Genomic DNA, 21,353 nt, shown 5'->3' with positions numbered 1-21,353 from the left:
TCACATTTACCTGTTTCATGCATCAATGACTCTCCAACAATGGCCAAGCCTCCTGGTGCTTCGGGTGTATCAATGTGGATTGTGTATTCAAGTCCCTAAAATCAAACTTAAACTCTACTTCGGAGACAATCTGCTATCCTTTAAACGGCCATATCTATCATCACATCCACTGTGATTAATTCATTCACTTCCATGCATCCAATTACAATTAGAATCGAGCTGCAAAGATTTAGAAGCTGCCTATATGATCATCCCAGTTCAAAATACTGCCGTAGGATTGGGTGATGGTCATCTTGGATATTAGTCTGAACACCAAATTATCATCATCTCATTAAATCTCTTCAGCCATTTCCTCATCCTTGGCCCTTTATAAAATAAAGGACAGAGGCATTTGTATGCTTCCCTACCATTGAAGCAACAGCTGAAAATGACACAGTTCATCCCTAAAAAATGCCCCACAAAAGATAGGGTAGTAAGCAAAGTGAGAGCAAGAAATACTACAATTTAGCCTGTCAGTTCTCATGGTTTGATGAGATTATGATTGAGATTTACTCCATTTCAATATTCTCCTCCTGATTCTGAATCCTCAAATCACCTTGTCTTGCAATTATCTGCCTAATTTGGATGTGAAATTTATTATCTACATCTATTTTAGAACGGGGCGAGAAGTTTGACCACTCTTTACATGAAGATATTTGCACTCACTTTACTACGAATTGCCCAGGCTATGATTTAAAAATTATGATCTTTTATTTATCCACCAGCGTAGAAAATATTTTTATCCTCTTCCTCCAAAGATTATGCAAAGAACCTAGAGAATAGAATGGAAGAAATGCTCAGGGAGACTATTGCGCTGTAGAGAAGGGATCTATAAACGCAGACAAGGCCATACATAAACAAAGCGCCTAAAATATTGATCATTTGCTAAAAACAGAACTGGTAAGCAAAGGTTTGGTAAAAAAAAAAGTAGGTTTTACAATTTGCACAATGATTTGGTTCAAAAAATATTTAGTCATAAAATGCTTTGGGACAGTTTGAGATTGTGAAAAATATTATATACATCCAAGTTCCCAGAAAAATCTTAAAGGGAAGATTTATGCAGAAATTACAAACTGTTTTGCACAGCAATGATCATTTGCATTTCTATTTCAATATTTCCTTTTCATTAACTCTTGCCCCCCCAATATTAATTATTGGAATAATTATTCCCCAAGTTTCAGGGTTTAAAGAAGTCTACATAGCATTCCTCTGCACCCCCATTCTTATGGAACAAACAGCCCCCAGATCGATATACCGCATTGCTCATTAATGGCATACTCAACAACCATACAAATGCTTCATGATCAAGTGACTCTTGCTCAAAGTCAGATTTCTGGTACAAATCACACTATAGGACCCAAGCGGAAATACGAGTTGTAGTAGGGAGTTGTAACAGGGAATGAACTCCCTGTTCATTGTTACTGGGAATGTTGCAGGGAATTACCACTTTATTACAAGTGATTGTAAATCATGGCTCTCTCTCTGCTCACAAGGAAAATAATCTCAGAGCACAGTGTTCTCAATGTCCAGGCCAACACAAGCAAAAGCTAACTAACTCATCATTTCATTTCATTAATGCTGAAGGAGAACAAGCTCAAAGTAATCAATTGCTTTGAAGCACCATTTAAAATGTAGATGTATTTGGTGAGCAAATCTTGACAATGATTCTCAAAATATGCAATCATCTGTCATTGCTGTTAGGTTTTGATATCTGTCAGCAAAAATCAGTGGAAGGAGTGAATTACAAAAATAAATGTATATTTAGACAAGACACAGAATAAAAGCATTTGATTAATTTCAATCACCTTTCTGTCACATGCATTTAATTGTTATATAGGAATGCTACGCATTTTTTGTTGGTTTAGTTTAAAAAATGTACATATTGTGGATTCATAATAAGCAAATTAAAACATTACAGCCTCACATTAAGAAACTTCTGAAAACATCATTGAAAAGGAGACACAATGAAGCTGCCCTTCCACAAATAGGAACCTGTTCAATTTTGGCAAGGGTATGCAAGGGAATTACAATTAAAGTAAAAATACCAGTGAAAAGCAAGGTCTGCAGCATCTGAAAAGAATCAACATCTCATTAAGTGGATTCTTTAAAAAAAGTGAAGCAGTGCCTCAAGATGCAGACCCATGCTTTGTCCAAATGCTATGAAAATGCTATGTGTTTTCAGCAATTTGTCGTTATTTTACATCAGTTTTGCACCATCTGGAGTTGCTGTTTTTCACTCGTTACATCTATTGTCACTGCTTTCCAAACCTCTCTCCAATTATCCAATGTCAGATACAAATTTTCTTGAGCTGATTTTATTATCCACTGGTACTGGTCCTTCAAACTTTAGGTTTGCTTCAAGTAGGAACAATCCCCACCACTTGCAGGTAATCAAATTTCAATGCCATGCTAAGACGAGGCATGGTTAAAACTGAATCAACTCACCTGGCTTTACAATTGCCAGGCGTGGTTGATTTGTGTTGAGAAATTTAAAGTATATGGGTCTGGTACTTATTTTGCATTCAAATACATCAAGAAACCAAAGATTGCATCTTCATTACAAATTGTTCTGAGAAGGGAGAAACAATGCGAGATAATTACATGCTACCCAAACACTTGGTTGATGGCAGCATACAAAATGAAGGAAACTGGAGTGGATTCTAACCCACTTTTGGAACAGAGCACAAAGAACGCATCATAATATTGCATTCCTTCTTTAAAAAAATCATGTCGAAATTCATACCTTTTACACATAACTACGTTTTGGTAACAGTACATTCAGATACAGCCAAGCAATTACTTTTATAGCTCAAATGTTTGTTTTTCTTCTTTCAATTTTCCTCATCCTGCTGATCCTCATGAGCCACAATTTCGATGGCTTGTATTTGGGTTTCGTTGTCCGTGTCAGGCGTCTTATCCTCACAAACTACCACACAATCCGGGTCTGAGTCCATCTCTGGCCCAGGGTGAATTTCAATCACAGTCTGCGATTCTGCCGATGAATGATCAACACTATGGCTCTGAACAACAGAGGCCAGACCAGAGTCCACTGTGACCAGCTCCACGGGGCCCATGCTCATACCAGCCATTGTTGTGATGGCGTTGCTGTCTTGGATGGCGGCTGTGCTCAGCAGGGCGAGGCTGGAGGCAGGATGGATGGTGACCGTGTCGGTGGTATTTGTCTTGGCCGCACTGACCACGGCGGCATACCTGGCGAAAATCTGTGACCCACCTGACAGTGTGTGGACAGTGACAGGGGTGGATTGCTGGCCAATGGCCATAGGCATGGTTGTGACATTGGCAACAGAAAAGTTTGTTCCCATTGGCGTGATTGAAATAGGTGATATGACAGTGAACTGGGGTTGCTGAAGCGGTGTGGTTGGGGTCAGAATGCTGGCTGAGGCAGGTCTCTGGAGACGAGGCCGCTTGTTGGGCTTGGGAGTGGCGATCGGCATCAGCACCACATTTTGTAACGTTTGGCTTTTCAGTTTCTGTTCCTTGGCACGTCTCCTCTGCTCCTCCAGCTGGCGTTCCAGTTCTATTGGCAAGAAGGAAGAGTAGGAGGAATTGGGAAAGGAAAATAAATTATACATTATTGAATGGTAACATCGCCAACTTATTACACCTCATGTTTGTGGCTCAGCATGTGGAATTATGAGGCAATTAAAAGTGTGATCATTATCAGAGTACAATTAAACTATGTGTAATACCAGTTAGTACTGAATGGATCTTTAAAAGCAGTTCTGTTTAAAGAGAATGAATATCAAACATCCCCTTATCAATGTAACCATGCATAAATGCAATTAATAGAAAACATTACCATCCTCTCTTCACGTACACCCAAGATTCCTCTTATCTTTTCGTGAAAAACCCAATTATCATCCTCTGCACACTACTGGTGACCTGAGCTTCAAGCTCTGGAATTCCCTCCATTAAACTGCATGGTTCTCTAATTCTTTCAGAACTCGAACAAACTGGCCCTGGATTTTGATTACATGTCTCCTATGTGGCAGAGTCAACATTTGTTTGACTCTTCTCCCATCAGGAACTGTGGGAGAAGAGTCAACTTCTCTTCTTTGTGTGTTTACCATGTGATATTTTGTAAGTTGAATATGTGGTGTCAGTTACTCAAATGTGAGAAATTTTACAAAGCCGCCCAAAGATCATGGCTACAATTAAGTGTAAGAAAGTAACTGCAGATGCTGGTACAAATCGAAGGTATTTATTCACAAAATGCTGGAGTAACTCAGCAGGTCAGGCAGCATCTCAGGAGAGAAGGAATGGGTGACGTTTCGGGTCTGAAGAAGGGTCTCACCCCGAAACGTCACCCATTCCTTCTCTGCTGAGATGCTGCCTGACCTGCTGAGTTAGTCCAGCATTTTGTGAATAAATGGCTACAATTAAGTTGCATACCAAAGGAGAGATGAAGAACCAGCAAACGTGTAGATATGCAGATTGACAAATCTTTAATAATATCCAAGTATTTACTTTTTACAGACTGGGCATGCATGTTTTACTCTGTCAATGGACTCCAACATAAAAAATTCTTATGGAAGAAAAGGGTGTACCCAACCAAAAACAATCTTATCCCTAGGATACATACTATTTTTGTGATTTTAATACTTATTGACCAACTGAGTGCAGCTGTTGACGGACTTTCACATTCCCGTGATGACAGAGGAGAGTAGTGAGTGAGCGGGCTGGGGGATCACCTCCTCCACCCTCAGAGGTCGGCTACGGGAGGTGTCCCTAATGCACAGAGTCAGAGTGGTGGCCATTTGAGACGAAAGATGGTGCATTTACAGATCAATGTGCCTGGTTGGATGTGTTGTGGAGTGGGCCGCTGGAGACCTTGGGGTCAATTGGATTGGACGCTGCTGTAAGAGGTTGAGTGCTTGGATCGGAAACGGCTTGCAGCGGCACAGAGCAGTGGAGGACTTTGACAATACAATACACATTACAATACATCTTTATTGTCACTGTACCGGGGTACAACGAGATTGTTAATGCGACTTCCATACGATGCAATAAATTGTCGTTAATTGACAATCAATTGCCATGTGATGCAAATAATTGACATCACATGGCAAGACCGACCCCTGCAACTCCGACACAGTGCCGCCACCAGAAGAATGGGCTAGGTTAAGAATGGCTAGGTTAAGACACCACATTTTTAATAAAATTGAAACTTTGATGCAAGATGGCATCCACAGTGTACAGATAAAGGAAAATAGTACAACATTTAGTAGAAGATAAAGTCTGATTAAAGATAATGTAAAGGTCTCCGAAGAGGTAGATGGGAAGTCAGGACTGCACCCTAGCTGGTGAGAGGACGGTTCAGTTGCTTGATAATAGCTCGATAAATGCAATATACCTGCAAGATCATTGTGAATCGATTCTTGGCTTTGATCAGTTTGACTCTTCCTGTTGTCCAAGACCTTCTTCACAGTCTCCAGAAGGCCAAATGTGTGTGCCATGTTATTCAGAACGGCAGCATCTGAAACAAACACGCAAAATATTCTGAAATGCTTTTATAATCCAGAACTGGAGATCAGTCAGAGTAAAGATTCTGCCTATCATGACAGATGAGAGATGAAATTTCTCCTTGGTCAAAGAAATGTGCTGTAAATAGCATTTTCAATTCGTCTAGTCATTTAATGTGAAATGATCAATGGGAATATGATTATACATCTGTATACTAATTTATGAATGGCAGCTGCAAAGTACTTTACCTCCCATTTGAAATAGTGAGGTAGCTAACTGATCAGACGTGGCTCTCTGTCATAGTTCATCTCAATGATATGTGTGCAGAAACCCAAACAGGAATTCGTTTGAAAGTTACTGTTGCAAAATTATCATTAGAGGGTAAGTACTCAAATATGTGATGCGTAATACTCCTCTACCAACCTGTAATCTGCAGTGGAGTTTGACCCATCCTCTGCTGAACACCAGCGAGCATCTCCATCAGCTCCTTCTGAATATTGGTAACAACTTCCCCCAGCAAACCCACATCTGCTATTCCTTTCCAGAAAGCCAAGGTGTCCTCTGCAACAAACAAAGCAACTCCATCAATCCGATATTCCACCAACACCAGTTACGTCCCAGATCAGATTAACTTAGAACTGTATAATGACAGTGGATGCAAAACATTCTACCTCCACTTCCTCAGATAATGTGAGAAGCAAGAATCCACATAAATAGATGGTTCCATAAAGAACCACAAGATAGTTACAGGGAACTGTTCAGTTTGTACTTAACTTCAGTGCAACATGGGTGTAGATATATTTGGAAAGGAAGCATCTTAGGGTTATCGGAAGTAATCACAGGACTAAGTGACAATTCCTTCCAAAGAACCCACAAGGCAGAGAGCCAAATGGCCTCCTGTCGAGAAAAATGGTGCCCACACAATGTACCTTGGACCTCCTAATTTTCTCAACCTATGTTCATTAAAAGGCCATTTTGATCATTTCAGCTTTCACTATGTATGCACACTTGCTCTGCCGCATACAGTGATCATCAGTTGCTTCAGATTTTCAACTGCAGCAACATGAATCAAAAATGAAGAAAAATGACACAATGGCCTTAAATAGATTTAAAGTTCCTTTTGAGACCCAAGGACAAGCTGAAGGAGTTTAGTTTAGAGATACAGCGCGGAAACAAGCCCTTCGGCCCACCGAGTCCGCGCCGACTAGCGATCCCCGCACATTAACACTATCCTACACATACTCGGGACAATTTACATATATATCAAGTATATAAACTCAATCCCCAATTAACCTATAAACCTGTACATATTTGGAGTGTGGGAAGAAACCGAAGATCTCACGGGGAGAACTCTGCACAGACAGCACCCGTAGTGAGGATCAAACCAGCATTTCCGGCGCTGCAAGGCAGCAACTCGACCGCTACACCACCGTGCTGCCCGATCACAGTAAAAAAATATTTTAAAGTGCTGCCACTTCTGCTATGTGGCCAATTAGTGCTCATCCAAGACACAAACAAATGAGATTGGTAATCTGAATCTCAGTCTTGGTATTGGTATATTACGGTCAAGTGTACCAAGGTATAAAAACTGTTCTTAATGACATTAGCTTGATAAGAAACATTGGTGAGGTAAATGGGGCCCCAGTCAATGCTGCTTTCAAAGACAATAGCTCTTCAAAAAGGCACCACTCTCTCAACACCACTCAGATACTCTGTTAAGATGCTGGAGAGGGGTGCAAACCACAGTATTCTAACATCAACAGGTACGTCTATTATTTTTCTTAGCAATCCCTTGGGATGAGGGTTCACTCACATCTGCTGCAGATTTGTGTGTCCTCAGGTGACTGAAGAGCCTACGTGCAAACTAGATTCTTCCACATGTAGAACAGAAGGTGCCTTAAAGAGTTGATAGCTTGGGAGGTAGTATGCTTGGTCCTACCATTTAAAGGCCCTCATGTGCTACAGGGACTCAAGGTTCTCACTGCCACCTCAAATGCTCTGTGCTTAATGAGTGGTCACAGACGAGAGATTCCCAAAAATATGTGGGAAAGCTGCAATTTTTCCACGGTAGATTTGAGCACACCCTATAATTTTTTTTTCTTCTGTCCATTTGGTAAACTCATTCCATGCCAGAGCTTGGAATAGAGCAATTGTTTCAGGAATCTGATATCAAGTGAACAAGTGATGGACCCTGCCCAAACAAGCTGAATGAATGTAATCTGGGCTTCAGTGCTAGCAATATTGGCCTGACAGAGCACTGTGGCATTGATTCACTTATCACATCCATTCTTCTTTATGATGATATGTAATATGCACCCAAACATACACTTACATTTGTAGATTCATGGAGTGGGATGTGGAGCGAGGGTTGGGGAGACAATTTTAGTTATTCCCATTCAAGATACACTGAATAGAGATCATCTAATTTTGAAGTTGTTGGCACGTACAGGTCAGAAGTTCACTATGTCAGTGCTTTTATGTGCTTCAACATTCTGGGCAATTTATAATCAATGGATAAAGCAAATTGTTTTAATGAAAAAAAATCAGTTCACTCCCATGCAAAAGGCAGGCAGCAGCCCCTGATGTCAACGGTTAACTCAAAGCTACCAACCTGGAACTTCAAAATTACCTGAGATTTCTTCACCATCTTTCCTGTTTAGATCCTCTGTGGTAACTGCCACTGTGGTCAAAGCTGGACTCCACTCAATGCACTCTTCAGTGTTCTCGTCAGACATCGTAATGTGGGCCCCATTACCTATAAAATTAACACACAGTCCTTAAATGGTATACTTTAATGTATAGTTACTGTGTAAGAAAATTAAAACTTTCTCCTTAGAGCCAGCATGCTTCATTTATAATCTGCCTGCACCGTTCTTTACCACTCAAACAATCCTACATATGAAGGCAAGAATTAGCCGTTTCAAGTCTGCACCATATTCGTGATACCTAGAGAATTATGCAAACCACTTCTTATTCTACAAATCAATTCGCTGCCAACGCGTGTATAAATTAAAGTCACAGAAAAAGGAAAGACCGATAAATGGCTGGAGTGGGTGATTTATGACAGAAAACTCCTTTCTGACGCCCTCAGGCAATATAGTTGTTAACTGCTTATCGACTTACCTTCTACATGATGTGATATCAGTCCCAGCCAGGAATCAGTCCAGCTTTCTCACTCTTGAAGGCCTGCACAGGGTCAGCACCCAGCACACCAACCGGCAATGAATTCCAGAAGCTCACTACTCTAGGAAAAAAGAGAACCACCTAACATCTAGCCTACTCCTACTTTGTGCATAGTTCAAATGCGTGTCCCCAGTCCTCCCCAATCTATCAAATTGCAATGATCCATCATTATATACGCAATTCTAGCCTGAAAGTATTTTCTATAGCTCTAGAAGTAACTTTGGTGATGAAGAATTGTAGAGAGTTCTGTATGACAGGGACAGAAGGCCCAATATCTACTTGTGGGGAGCTGTTGGTACCGTGGAAAACAGACAAATTGTTGCAATGTTAAAACTTCAGGACCCCTTCAACGAACTACTGTCCTGGACATTCTAACCACAGAATTTATTCCGCATCAAGCTTTAATTCATCAAAAATAACGTAAATATTTAAACTGCATGAAGTCATATTATAATGCAAGGCTAGGATACAGATGACACACAAAGAGTGGAGATCATATGAATTCCTTATTGGATACTGAAGTCTGCCCTATAAAGGTAGATGCAATTGGACCATGATATCCTCGGAGTTCACCAACTACATTTTCAAGTTCCCTCAGTGGCAAATCAATTTTATACACATGGGAATGAATTCTCAGTGGACAGGCAGGATAAGGACTGCAGGTTCCCATTCCTCGCAGTACCAAAATTAACCAGATGCATTTATAATGATGGTGTGACAACTTCAAGGTTACTTTCACTTACTTCCAGATTAAAAGAACATCAATTCAATTTCTCAATCAGCACAGCTTGATCGCGTGATCAATGGATTAAATGTTCACTAAAATTATACAACATTGTGTTGGAGACAGGGAAGAAAAACAGCAAATGCTAGAAGTACAAAATGTTGCAGGCATACACGTCAAATACTCCACATTCCATAAAGACTTTTGGTGAAGAATTTCACCTGAAACAGTGACCTTCCAATCTCAGAAGCATTTACTTTGTCACAATCAACAGCTTGCTTTTGTATCAGGCTCAAAAATAACCTACAGTAGAACACTGACATAGAGAACCGATTATTGCAGTCCTGCTGAGAGTACAATAATCACAACCAGTTCACATCTCCCTGATAAACTTGCAACAATCTCTGCTATCACTTCAGATCTCCATCGCTCCTCATCCTCAATGCATCACTGTGGCATTACACTTACCTTCTATGGTGGTTTGAGTTTGTATCATGTTGCCCTGCTGGCTGGGAACTGGTGCCCGAGCGCTACTGATCAGAAGGTCGAACTTTGTGCTTCGGCAGGTATTTGTACAAACTTTATCATGCTGAAAAAAGTCCAATTGCCCAGAATCCATCAGCTTCCTACCAATAATGCAACCAAATATTAGACACAATACATTGGCTCCCTTGCCACCATACAACTACAGTCTTTAATTTCTATTTAGACCTTATAATTTCTATTTAAGACCTTTTGCAGGTTGGCAAAAGGATTTTGACTGAACTGGCACTTATTATCACTCCCTTAGTATTTCTTCTTGGGTCAAAAAAAGGGGAAAGTAACAAAAACAGATTTTATTGCAGCTTTCAAAAGGGAAGTGGATGGTTATTGGAGGAAGAAATTTGCAGAGACTAAGAGATAAACAAGGGGAATAGATAACATTATTACACAAAAGAACAATTGTCTTCTTACGATAATCATTGTAATTCTTGTCTTGTCATTCAACGATAATTGGTTTAGGCTCTTCTAGTTTTCATACAGCTAATGGAAAGGTTTATTTTCCTTTCTCAAGATGAAGAAGTCTTGCCCCCCTGACAGCTGAAGAATTTATTCCTAGTTGTGGAACTCTTTCAACATTTCTCTAATAAACTACATTAATTAAAAATGTCTAAAAATTGCTATTTCATGATTATAATCTTCTATTTCTGCAATATTCTGTGCCATGGGTTTTAGCCCCATTACCTGGCTTTTCAATTTAAAAATGAGCAGGAGAATAAAACACATATCCAAATGCTCAATGTACACACCACAATCATTATTTAATTTTAATAAAGCTGTGTCAGAAACTTTACTTTAAAGATTTTCCAGAGATTTTAACTTGAAAATATTGATTAACTTGGATTCGAACATTCACAACACCACGTAAGAGTGCAGTGGCCATTTTTGAGATGTACCAATCGACAGCTGTTTGGGTTATGATCAATGTCATTCACTTCAGACAACTAGAAAGACTTGGAAGCTACGGAATCACCAAAACATGAAGTGCATTCTTCATCTCACACCACGCTAATTGTTTCATAAAGATCCCTCTACCTCGCTGTTAAAAACCTTCAGCTGTAGAATATACTGATAGTCCTGTAGTGGGTTTTTTCTCCCCCATATGTGTGTTGCAAACAAAGTTCATAGCACAGTATATTCATGAGTGATGGGCTAACGGAGACAAAACCATTTCCGTGGAACAATGTCAAAAATTCAACAACTTAATCCAATACATGGTTAAGACCAGAGCTCAACGCAACAACAGTAAAAACAATTTAGACTTATTTATTGCTTTCAAAGTGTTCAAGATGGAATTGGGTATATTCTCGTTAGGACACCACAAAAATCTCTTTGCAATTGAGAATGGAAGAGAGCGGTGTAAACAGACAATTGCTGGTTTATTAAGAACCATGTAAACTGCTATGTCTGTCCATTCAATGTAATATTATTAATGGTGATCACCATACATTAAACAATGAGTACATGTGAAGGTTTAGAGAGATAGTTGAGGGGGATGGGGCTTGGGGAGATAGATGGAAAAGGAGTAGAGTGGGTAACATCATAAGGGACTAGAAATTTACTAATACAGGTGAGGCTCTTGGATAGTCGAGTCAAGCCAAGTCAATTTTATTTGTATAGCACATTTAAAAACAACCCACGTTGACCAAAGTGCTGTACATCTGATTAGGTACTAAGGAAAAAATGAAACATACAGTAGCACGCAAACCTAACAGCACATACAGAACAGTTCACAGCGCCTCCTCAATGAACCTCAAACGCTAGGGAGTAGAAATAGGTTTTGAGCCTGGACTTAAAGGAGTCGATGGAGGGGGCAGTTCTGATGGGGAGAGGATAGGTTATATGCAAGTCGCATAGATGTAAGCACACAATCCAAGATTTTTGTATTTACAGAACAGATCTCTGAAGTCTTTAAAGGAAGAGCACGTTGCAGCACCAGACTGTCACAGACAGCTACAAATATCGAAAACGGCTAGTAACTTGGGACTTTGCTGACACAAAATATCAAGGTGTTTAAAGCACAATAGTTCGAAGCCAAAAGGCTGATGAAAATGGAGCAATTTCAGGAACTTTGGCTGTTGGAGAAATGCAGGAAGGGCACAAGAAAGAGAATCTTGTGTAATCTTGAGCAAAATACAAAGTACTGGAGGAACTCAGTGGGTCAGATAGTACCCCTGGTGGGGAATGGACTGGAAAATGTTTTGGGTTGGGAGTCACTATCTGAGATGTCATCTTTCCTAGCCTCCAAGACGGCAAGGTGACACAGCAGTAGTTGCTGCCTTACAGCGCCAGAGATCCGGGTTTGATCCGGACTATGGGTGCTTATCTGAGTACTGAGTTTGTACATTCTCCCAGTGACCTGCGTGGGGTTTCTCCGGGATTTCCGGTTTCCTCCCACACTCCAAAGATGTACAGGTCTGTAGGTAAAGTGGCTTGGTATAATTGTAAAATTGTCCCTAGTGTGTGCAGGATAGCATTAGTGTGAAGGGATCGTTGATCGGCGGGCCAAAAGGCCTGTTTCCCAGCTGTACCTCTAAACTAAAAGATGCTGCCTGAACCGCTGAGTTCCTCCAGTAATTTTGTGTTTTACATTTTTTACATTATGTATCTCACAGAGGTTTTAGCTGAACATAAATGTGGGTCAGGAAATGGGTAGAGCTCTGTACTTTTCTTGAGAAAGTGCATGGGATTTCATACATCTACCTGAAAGGACTAGCATATAAAGTTAAATCGTCTGGTCAAAACGAGTCGCTGTCAGCAACTTGCCTAGTTCCAACTAAAAGTCTGATACAAAACATAGCCTCTGGTTTGCACAGATGCTGCCTGACATGCTGAGTATTTTCAGCATTTTCTAACTTAATTCAGTGAAGTAAAAGAAATGCAACCAATGGTAAATGGTATTTGGTCTTTTCCACAGACAGGAATCAAATGCGAGACATACAATTCATTACTCATTAAACACAATTTAAAAAATGGATAGATGAGAAGAATGGAATAAAAAATTGAAATGGGTAAATGATGATAATATTTTTGAAGGGGAGAAGAAAAGGAGGTAGGAAGGTTACATGGGCAATCAAAGTTGAAGGAGGAGATTTAAACGTGCTGAAAGTGGCCCTCACATTAGAAAAATGTATTGAAATTAAAAGCAAGTACTCGCTCTGGCACTTCAAATACATAAGCAAAGTGAGTAACAAAAATGGCAATTCTGGAAAAAAATACTAACCTCAACATTACACCACCTATTCTAATTGCTCGTTTCCAGTCTTTCAGTGTAGATTTCCCTGCAAGATGTACAAACTGCTTTGGGCTTATGTGCTGTTCATTAAACTAAAAAAAGGAAAAACAAAATTCATAGAGTCAGAGTCAAACAGCATGGAAACAGGCCACATGACCCAACTTGCCCATGTCAATCAAGACGCCCCATCTACGTAAGTCCCACCTAGAAACATAGAAAATAGGTATATAGAATGTAGGCTATTTGGCCTTTCGAGCCAGCACCGCCATTCAATAATGATCGTGGCTGATCATCCAAAATCAGTACCCCGTTCCTGCTTTCTCCCTATATCCTTTGATTCTGTTAGGCCCAAGAGCTCTCTCTCTTTTGAAAACATCCAGTTAATTGGCCTCTACTGCCTTCTGGGGCAGAGATTTCCACAGATTCACAACTCTCTGAGTGAAAAGTTTTTCCTCATCTCAGTCCTAAAAGGTATTATTTTAAAACAGTGACCACTGGTTCTGGACTCCCCCAACACCGGGAACATTTTTTCCAGCATCTCACCTGTCCAATCCCTTAAGAATGTTATACGTTTCTATAAAATCCCCTCTCATCCATGTAAATTCCAGTGAATACAAGCCCAGTCAACCCATTCTTTCATCATATGTCAGTCCCACCATCCCGGGAATTAACCTGGTGAACCTACGCTGCACTCCCTCAATAGCAGGAATGCCCTTCTTCAAATTAGGAGACCAGAACCACACACAATACTCCAGGTGTGGTCTCACTAGGGCCCTGTACAACTGCAGTAGGAACCGCCCCCCCCCCCCCCCCGCTCGCTCCTATACTCGAATCCTCTTGCTATGAAGGCCACCATGACATCTACTTTCTTCACTGCCTGGTGTACCTGCATGCTTACTTTCAGTAACTGATATACAAGGACACCCAGGTCTCGTTGCACTTCCCTTGTCCTAACCTAACACCCCATTCAGATAATAATCTGCCTTCTTGTTTTTGTCTCCAAAGTGGATAACATTTATCCACATTATACTGCACCTGCCATGCATCTGCCCACTCACCCAACCTATCCAAGTCACTCTGCAGCCTCATAGCATCCTCACACTGCCACCCAGCTCACACTGCCACCCAGCTTTGTATCATCTGCAAACTTGGAGGTTTTATATTTAAACCTGCCCGGGTTTGGCGCCTATCCCACTAAAACTTTTCGATCCATGTACCATCCCAATATCTTTTAAAAATTGTTATAATACCTGTCTCAACTCCCTGTTCTGGAAACTCGTTCCATATAACCACCACCCAGTGAGTGAAAAAGTTGCCCCTCAGGTTCTTATTAAATCTTTCCCCTCTTAACTTAAATCTACATCATCTAATTCTTGATTCCCATACCCTGTATAAAAGTCCCTACGCATCACCCATATCTATTTTCCTCATGATTTTATACACAATTCAGTTTAAATTGGAAGTATAAGCCATGCAGAGAATATCTATTGTGGCAGTAGGAAAAGAAAAACATAAACAGGAGCAGAAAAGTGGAGTAATTAGCCCCATGAGTTCTAATCAAATAAGATCATGCATGATCCAATCTTGGTGACCACACCACTTTCCTACACGGTTCCCTTACTCTGCACTTAAAATAGTAAATCTTAACCTTGAACATATTCATGACTCCATCCCTGGAGTTTTGTGGAACAAATAATTCAAAGATTCAGCAGTGATTTGTAGGCAAATTCATCCTACACCCTCTGAAATAATCCCAATTTCAATTTACCTGCCCCGTTATCCAAAATTGGGTTTACCAATCTTAACAGACAAGATAGCTGCAGATTAAGAACCGATCCATGGTGGGTTTCAATTCTGTAGTTCTGTATATACTGTAAAAAGGATTGCCCCTTATCCACATTATGCCCATTTGTGGGGGAAATCAACAGGACGATAGTGACTCTGAAGGAGGTGCCATCACCAGTTTACTCTCTTTAATAAATCCAAGAAGGGTTGTTCCAACTACAGAACCCTCATTGCTACCTCCTTTGACACCCTAATTCTATACAAGTCAAATGTCCAACAGAGGACTTTGCCAGTCTGACATTATAATACTGCGCAGCACATCAGTCATCAAAAATAACAGCAAGAACATTTTAATCTCAATCATACCTTTACGCATTTCACATTAATCCCCGGGCAAACAAACTTCTTCCACATTAGAATGGCTTTGCTTTCCCCACAAGTAATAGGATAAGCAATGTCAACATCATTGCAGATATCTGAAATTAAAAAACAAAACCATATTATTTTACTGTACACATTAAGTACATTGTGGGTATGTCATTATACAAGTAATGCTTGGTCAAAATCCCAAGCTAGGATTGGATCTATATGAAATTTATCCCTGATTAATTTAATTAAAAACTGATATGATAATGATAGCCATTAAATTAACAGACGGCAAATCCATGGATTTTGACTACAATGTGCTTTTAGGAAGGAAATATGCTACTTTAACCCACTCCGGGCGGGCCACTTAAGACTTGCAGCAAGTGGTTAACCAACAAACCACTAAAACAGCTTCCCACCACCTTCTTCAGCCCAATTAACAGTATGAAGTAAAAGCTGACTCGGTGACTCCATTGTCCGAGGTACGGACAGTAGATTCTGTGGCGACAGGCGGGAGTCGAGGATGGTTTGTTGCCTCCCTGGTGCCAGGGTTCAAGACATCACGGAGCGGCTTCAGAACATCCTAGCGAGGGAAGGTGATCAACCGGAAGTAGTTGTGCACGTGGGAACGAACGATGTCAGGAGGAAGAGGAAGGAGATACTGCAGCGTGAGTTTAGAGAGTTAGGAAGAAGACTGAGAAGTAGGACGTCGAGGAAGGTTATCTCTGGACTGCTCCCTGTACCTCGTGCTGGTGAGGGCAGGAACAGAGAGATCGGGGATATGAATGTATGGCTGAGGGGCTGGTGCAGGGAGCAGGGATTTAGATTTCTGGACCACTGGGATCTCTTCTGGGGTAGAGGTGACCTGTACAAAAGAGACGGGTTACACCTTAACAGCAGGGGGACCAACATTCTGGCAGGCAGTTTTGCTAGCGCTACAAGTGTGGCTTTAAACTAAGTAGTGGGGGGGAGGAAATTGGGAATATGAAGATGGAGTTAATGGGGAAGCGAATACAGGAGAAACTGTAAAGGACTCTCGTATGAATGGGATGGGAAGTTCTAGAAGGGATATGAGAGTAAGGTCAGGGCCAATTGTGACCGGTGTGAGAGGGGAGGTAAATACTGAAGTTAAAGTGTTGTATTTAAATTCGCGAAGATTAAAAAATAAAGTGGAGCTTGAGGCTCAGTTAGACATTGGCAAGTATGATGTTGTGGGAATCACTAAGACATGGCTACAAGAGGACCAGGGCTGGGAGCTGAATATTCAGGGGTACACAATGTACAGAAAAAACAGGCAGGTGGGGAGGGGGCGGGGTTGCTCTGTTGGTAAGGAATGATATTCACTCCCTTGCGAGGAGTGACATAGAATCAGGAGATGTAGAATCAGTATGGATAGAGATGAGGAATTGTAAGGGTAAAAAGACCCTAATGGGAGTCATCTACAGGCCCCCAAACAGTAGCCTCGACATAGGGCGCAAGTTGAATCAGGAGCTAAAATTGGCATGTCACAAATGTAATGCTACGGTGGTCATGGGAGATTTCAACATGCAGGTAGACTGGGAAAATCAGGTTGGTAATGGACCCCAGGAAAGAGAGTTTGTGGAGTGCCTCCGAGATGGATTCTTAGAACAGCTTGTACTGGAGCCTACCAGGGAGAAGGCAATTCTGGATTTCGTGTTATGTAATGAACCTGACCTGATAAGGGGACTCGAGGTAAATGAGCCATTAGGAGGCAGTGACCACAATATGATAAGTTTTACTCTACAAATTGAGAGGGAGAAGGGAAATTCAGAGGTGTCAGTATTACAGTATAGCAAAGGGGATTACAGAGGCACGAGGCAGGAGCTGGCCAAAATTGACTGGAAGGAGGCCCTAGCAGGGAAGACTGTGGAACAGCAATGGCAGGTATTCCTGGGAATAATGCAGAAGTTGCAGGATCAATTTATCCCAAAGAGGAGGAAAGATTCTAAGGGGAGTAAGAGGTACCCGTGGCTGACAAGGGAAGTCAAGGGCAGCATAAAAATAAAAGGGAAGAAGTATAACATAGCAAAGAAGAGTGGGAAGCCAGAGGATTGGGACTCTTTTAAAGAGCAACAGAAGATAACTAAAAAGGCAATACGGGGAGAAAAGATGAGGTACGAGGGTAAACTAGCCAATAATATAAAGGAGGATAGTAAAAGCTTTTTTAGGTATGTGAAGAGGAAAAAAATAGTCAAGGCAAATGTGGGTCCCTTGAAGACAGAAGCAGGGGAATTTATTATGGGGAACAAGGAAATGGCAGACGAGTTGAACAGGTACTTTGGATCTGTCTTCACTGAGGAGGATACAAACAATCTCCCAGATGTTCTAGTGGCCAGAGATCCTAGGGTGACAGAGGAACTGGAGGAAATCCACATTAGGCAGGAAAAAGTTTTGGGTAGACTGATGGGACTCAAGGCTGATAAATTCCCAGGGCCTGATGGTCTGCATCCCAGGGTGCTTAAGGAGGTGGCTCTAGAAATTGTGGACGCATTAGTGATTATTTTCCAATGTTCTATAGATTCCGGGTCAGCTCCTGTGGATTGGAGGGTAGCTAATGTTATCCCACTTTTCAAGAAAGGGGGGAGAGAGAAAACAGGAAATTATAGACCAGTTAGTCTGACATCAGTGGTGGGGAAGATGCTGGAGTCAATTATAAAAGACGAAATTGCAGAGCATTTGGATCGCAGTAACAGGATTGTTCCGAGTCAGCATGGATTTACGAAGGGGAAATCGTGCTTAACTAATCTACTGGAATTTTTTGAGGATGTAACTAGGAAAATTGACAGGGGAGAGCCGGTGGATGTGGTGTACCTCGACTTTCAGAAAGCCTTCGACAAGGTCCCACATAGGAGATTGGTGGGCAAAATTAGAGCACATGGTATTGGAGGTAGGGTACTGACATGGATAGAAAGTTGGTTGACAGACAGAAAGCAAAGAGTGGGGATAAATGGGTCCCTTTCAGAATGGCAGGCAGTGACTAGTGGGGTACCGCAAGGCTCGGTGTTGGGACCGCAGCTATTTACAATATACATCGATGATTTGGATGAAGGGATTAAAAGTACCATTAGCAAATTTGCCGATAATACAAAGCTAGGTGGCAGTGTGAACTGTGAGGAAGATGCTATGAGGTTGCAGGGTGACTTGGACAGGTTGTGTGAGTGGGCGGATGCATGGCAGATGCAGTTTAATGTAGATAGGTGTGAGGTTATCCACTTTGGTGGTAAGAATAGGAAAGCAGATTATTATTTGAATGGTGTCAAGTTAGGAAAAGGGGACGTACAACGTGATCTGGGTGTCTTAGTGCATCAGTCACTGAAAGGAAGCATGCAGGTACAGCAGGCAGTGAAGAAAGCCAATGGAATGTTGGCCTTCATAACAAGAGGAGTTGAGTATAGGAGCAAAGAGGTCCTTCTGCAGTTGTACAGGGCCCTAGTGAGACCGCACCTGGAGTACTGTGTGCAGTTTTGGTCTCCAAATTTGAGGAAGGATATTCTTGCAATTGAGGGCATGCAGCGTAGGTTTACTAGGTTAATTCCCGGAATGGCGGGACTGTCATATGTTGAAAGACTGGAGCGACTAGGTTTGTATACACTGGAATTTAGAAGGATGAGAGAGGATCTTATCGAAACGTATAAGATTATTAAGGGGTTGGACATGTTAGAGGCAGGAAACATGTTCCCAATGTTGGGGGAGTCCAGAACAAGGGGCCACAGTTTAAGAATAAGGGGTAGGCCGTTTAGAACTGAGATGAGGAAAAACTTTTTCAGTCAGAGGTGTGAATCTGTGGAATTCTCTGCCTCAGAGGGCAGTGGAGGCCAATTCTCTGAATACATTCAAGAGAGAGCTAGATAGAGCTCTTAAGGATAGCGGAGTCAGGGGGTATGGGGAGAAAGCAGGATCGGGGTACTGATTGAGAATGATCAGCCATGATCACATGTGCTGGCTCGAGGGGCCGAATGGCCCACTCCTGCACCTATTGTCTGACATGGTCAAAGGCACTCTCACCACATGAATGAATGAACTAAGAAAAACAGCCACGTCACTGATTAAACCATCTTTTCTTTGGAAAACTCAAAAAATCGTCACACACACAGCCAATGGGAGAATGAAAACACACAACTGAATCAAGTCACTCGGACTTGCTCCACCATTCAATATCATAACAAATCCTGCACTGCAATTCAACTTATTATCTATATACCTTGATCCCATGGCATCCAAAAAAGTCAATTTCTTGATGGCACACTCAACAACTATTCCATTGAGGGGTAAAAAATCAACAGCAGACTATCTCCTGGTAAACTAGTTATGCATAGTGCTAAAGAATTAGAGTCAGGGGAAGTCTATATTTTGACCACAAAATGCATGGAATCGGATGCAACAAGATTTAAGGATGTGCAAAAGTATCATTGGTTAAATCATGATCATGAAAAAAAAACACTCCATTGAAGCGAGAGCATCTGTGATATTGTTTCAACCAGCCCCTCGTCTAGGAGGTTTATAATCTAATGTAAAAGAGTGTTCTTTGTTACATGATGTTTCACATTATACAAGCTATCAGCTGGGTGAAAAGTTAGCTCATTTAAGAGGGACATATTTGAGTACTCTTTCTAAGCCTACATTTCATGTAATCTTTCACATTTACTGTTTAAATGGGAATTCAAGCAAAGTAGCATATCAGTTTTTCAAGTTACACAAGCAAAATCAACAAAACGCCAAAATCAACAAATCTGTTTAAAACTTGTTTCCAACTGCACACCCCCGAGAGTCAGTAAGTAGCCAGAGACTGGATGTTGTGACTGGTGCTAGAGTTATAGATTTTTAACAAGTGAAAATGCAGCCATTCCTGCTCAGCCTTGAGGCTCCCATGCCAGGTTTTGCCAATGTACATCTTGGATTGAGACTTGAATGTTAAGTGGTGCGAGTTCATTTGGTGGGAGTGTATTCCTATCAGGACAACAGAATCCACCACAAGGCCATTTGGGCTATTGTTCCTGAGTCAACTCCACAAAAGTACGATGTCTCAGCCGATTAGGCATGGTAATGAGTTTCCATGGTGACATGTCAGAATAATAATAATAATAATAAGCATTTATTTTATATAGCGCTTTACCAAAAGCTCAAAGCACTTTACAAAAACAGTCATAACATAAAAACAAACAGACAAACTATCCTGACGGAGAAGCGGCGAACAAACAGCGCCAGCGTCCTCTCACGTCAGGGTCCGGCAGTAGACAACAAAAAGCACAGGATACACAGATACAATTTTAACACAAACAGCCATCACAGTGATTGCTCCAGGCACACCCTCATTGTGATGGAAGGCAAAGAAAAGTCATTATCTCCTCCTCATTCTTCTCCCGTGGCGCCACGAGGCTCCCGACTTTTGAAGCCCCCACCGGGCGATGGAAAGTCCCAGGGCCGAGCCGAGCCGAGCAGGCCGATGAAGGTCCTGAGCCCCCACCGGGCGATGGAAAGTGCCGCGGCCAGGCCACGCAGGGCGATGAGGGGCCTGCGAGCGGGTCGATCGTACCTCGAGCTCCGGGGCGGTCGAAACTGCTACGGCTGGAGCTCCTGAAAGCCGGTCGCCAGCCAGGAACCAGCGAACTCCCGATGTTGCGGTCTGCAGGGCCCACGGCCGAAGCCTCCGAGATGGTAAGTCCAGGCCCTGCGACCGGAGTCTTCAAGGTCGATCCCAGCTGGAGGCCGCCGACTCTACGGTGTTAGGCCGTAGCACAAATTGACTTATTTTTTAAAAAATCACAAATTGACTTATTAAAAAAAAATTCAAGATATCGTTTCACCCTTTGCATTGTATGTGAAATTAATTGTATTCCCTGAGGATTGAGTTAAAAAGTGGTAAAAGGCTCAGAGCTGCAGATTGGTTGAATTACATCAAAGTGAGAGAGTTGGGCATAAATAACACTGCAGACCTGTCGACTGGCATTTAATTAGTACAGTAAACTCAGATAATGT

At 41.7% G+C, this 21,353-nt stretch overlaps 1 protein-coding gene across 1 annotated transcript in view; it reads right to left on the bottom strand.

Annotated features, from left to right (window-relative positions):
• Positions 1 to 1,051: 1,051 nt before the first annotated feature.
• The window catches only part of LOC144606750 (glucocorticoid modulatory element-binding protein 1-like), a 32,567-nt gene continuing 12,265 nt past the window's right edge, over positions 1,052 to 21,353 (bottom strand). Inside the window, exons 3-9 of the mRNA XM_078423094.1 lie at positions 15,357 to 15,466; positions 13,194 to 13,297; positions 9,899 to 10,056; positions 8,153 to 8,278; positions 5,947 to 6,084; positions 5,414 to 5,536; positions 1,052 to 3,577 (exon numbers count right to left, since the gene is read on the bottom strand). Of these exons, the coding sequence (XP_078279220.1) occupies positions 2,871 to 3,577; positions 5,414 to 5,536; positions 5,947 to 6,084; positions 8,153 to 8,278; positions 9,899 to 10,056; positions 13,194 to 13,297; positions 15,357 to 15,466 (1,466 nt within the window). The 3' untranslated portion in view covers positions 1,052 to 2,870. The remainder of the gene's footprint in view (positions 3,578 to 5,413; positions 5,537 to 5,946; positions 6,085 to 8,152; positions 8,279 to 9,898; positions 10,057 to 13,193; positions 13,298 to 15,356; positions 15,467 to 21,353) is intronic.

This window comes from Rhinoraja longicauda, chromosome 27 (genome assembly GCF_053455715.1).
Source record: "Rhinoraja longicauda isolate Sanriku21f chromosome 27, sRhiLon1.1, whole genome shotgun sequence".
Taxonomy (NCBI): Eukaryota; Metazoa; Chordata; class Chondrichthyes; order Rajiformes; family Arhynchobatidae; genus Rhinoraja; species Rhinoraja longicauda.
This window is presented reverse-complemented; position numbering and strand designations above follow the sequence as displayed.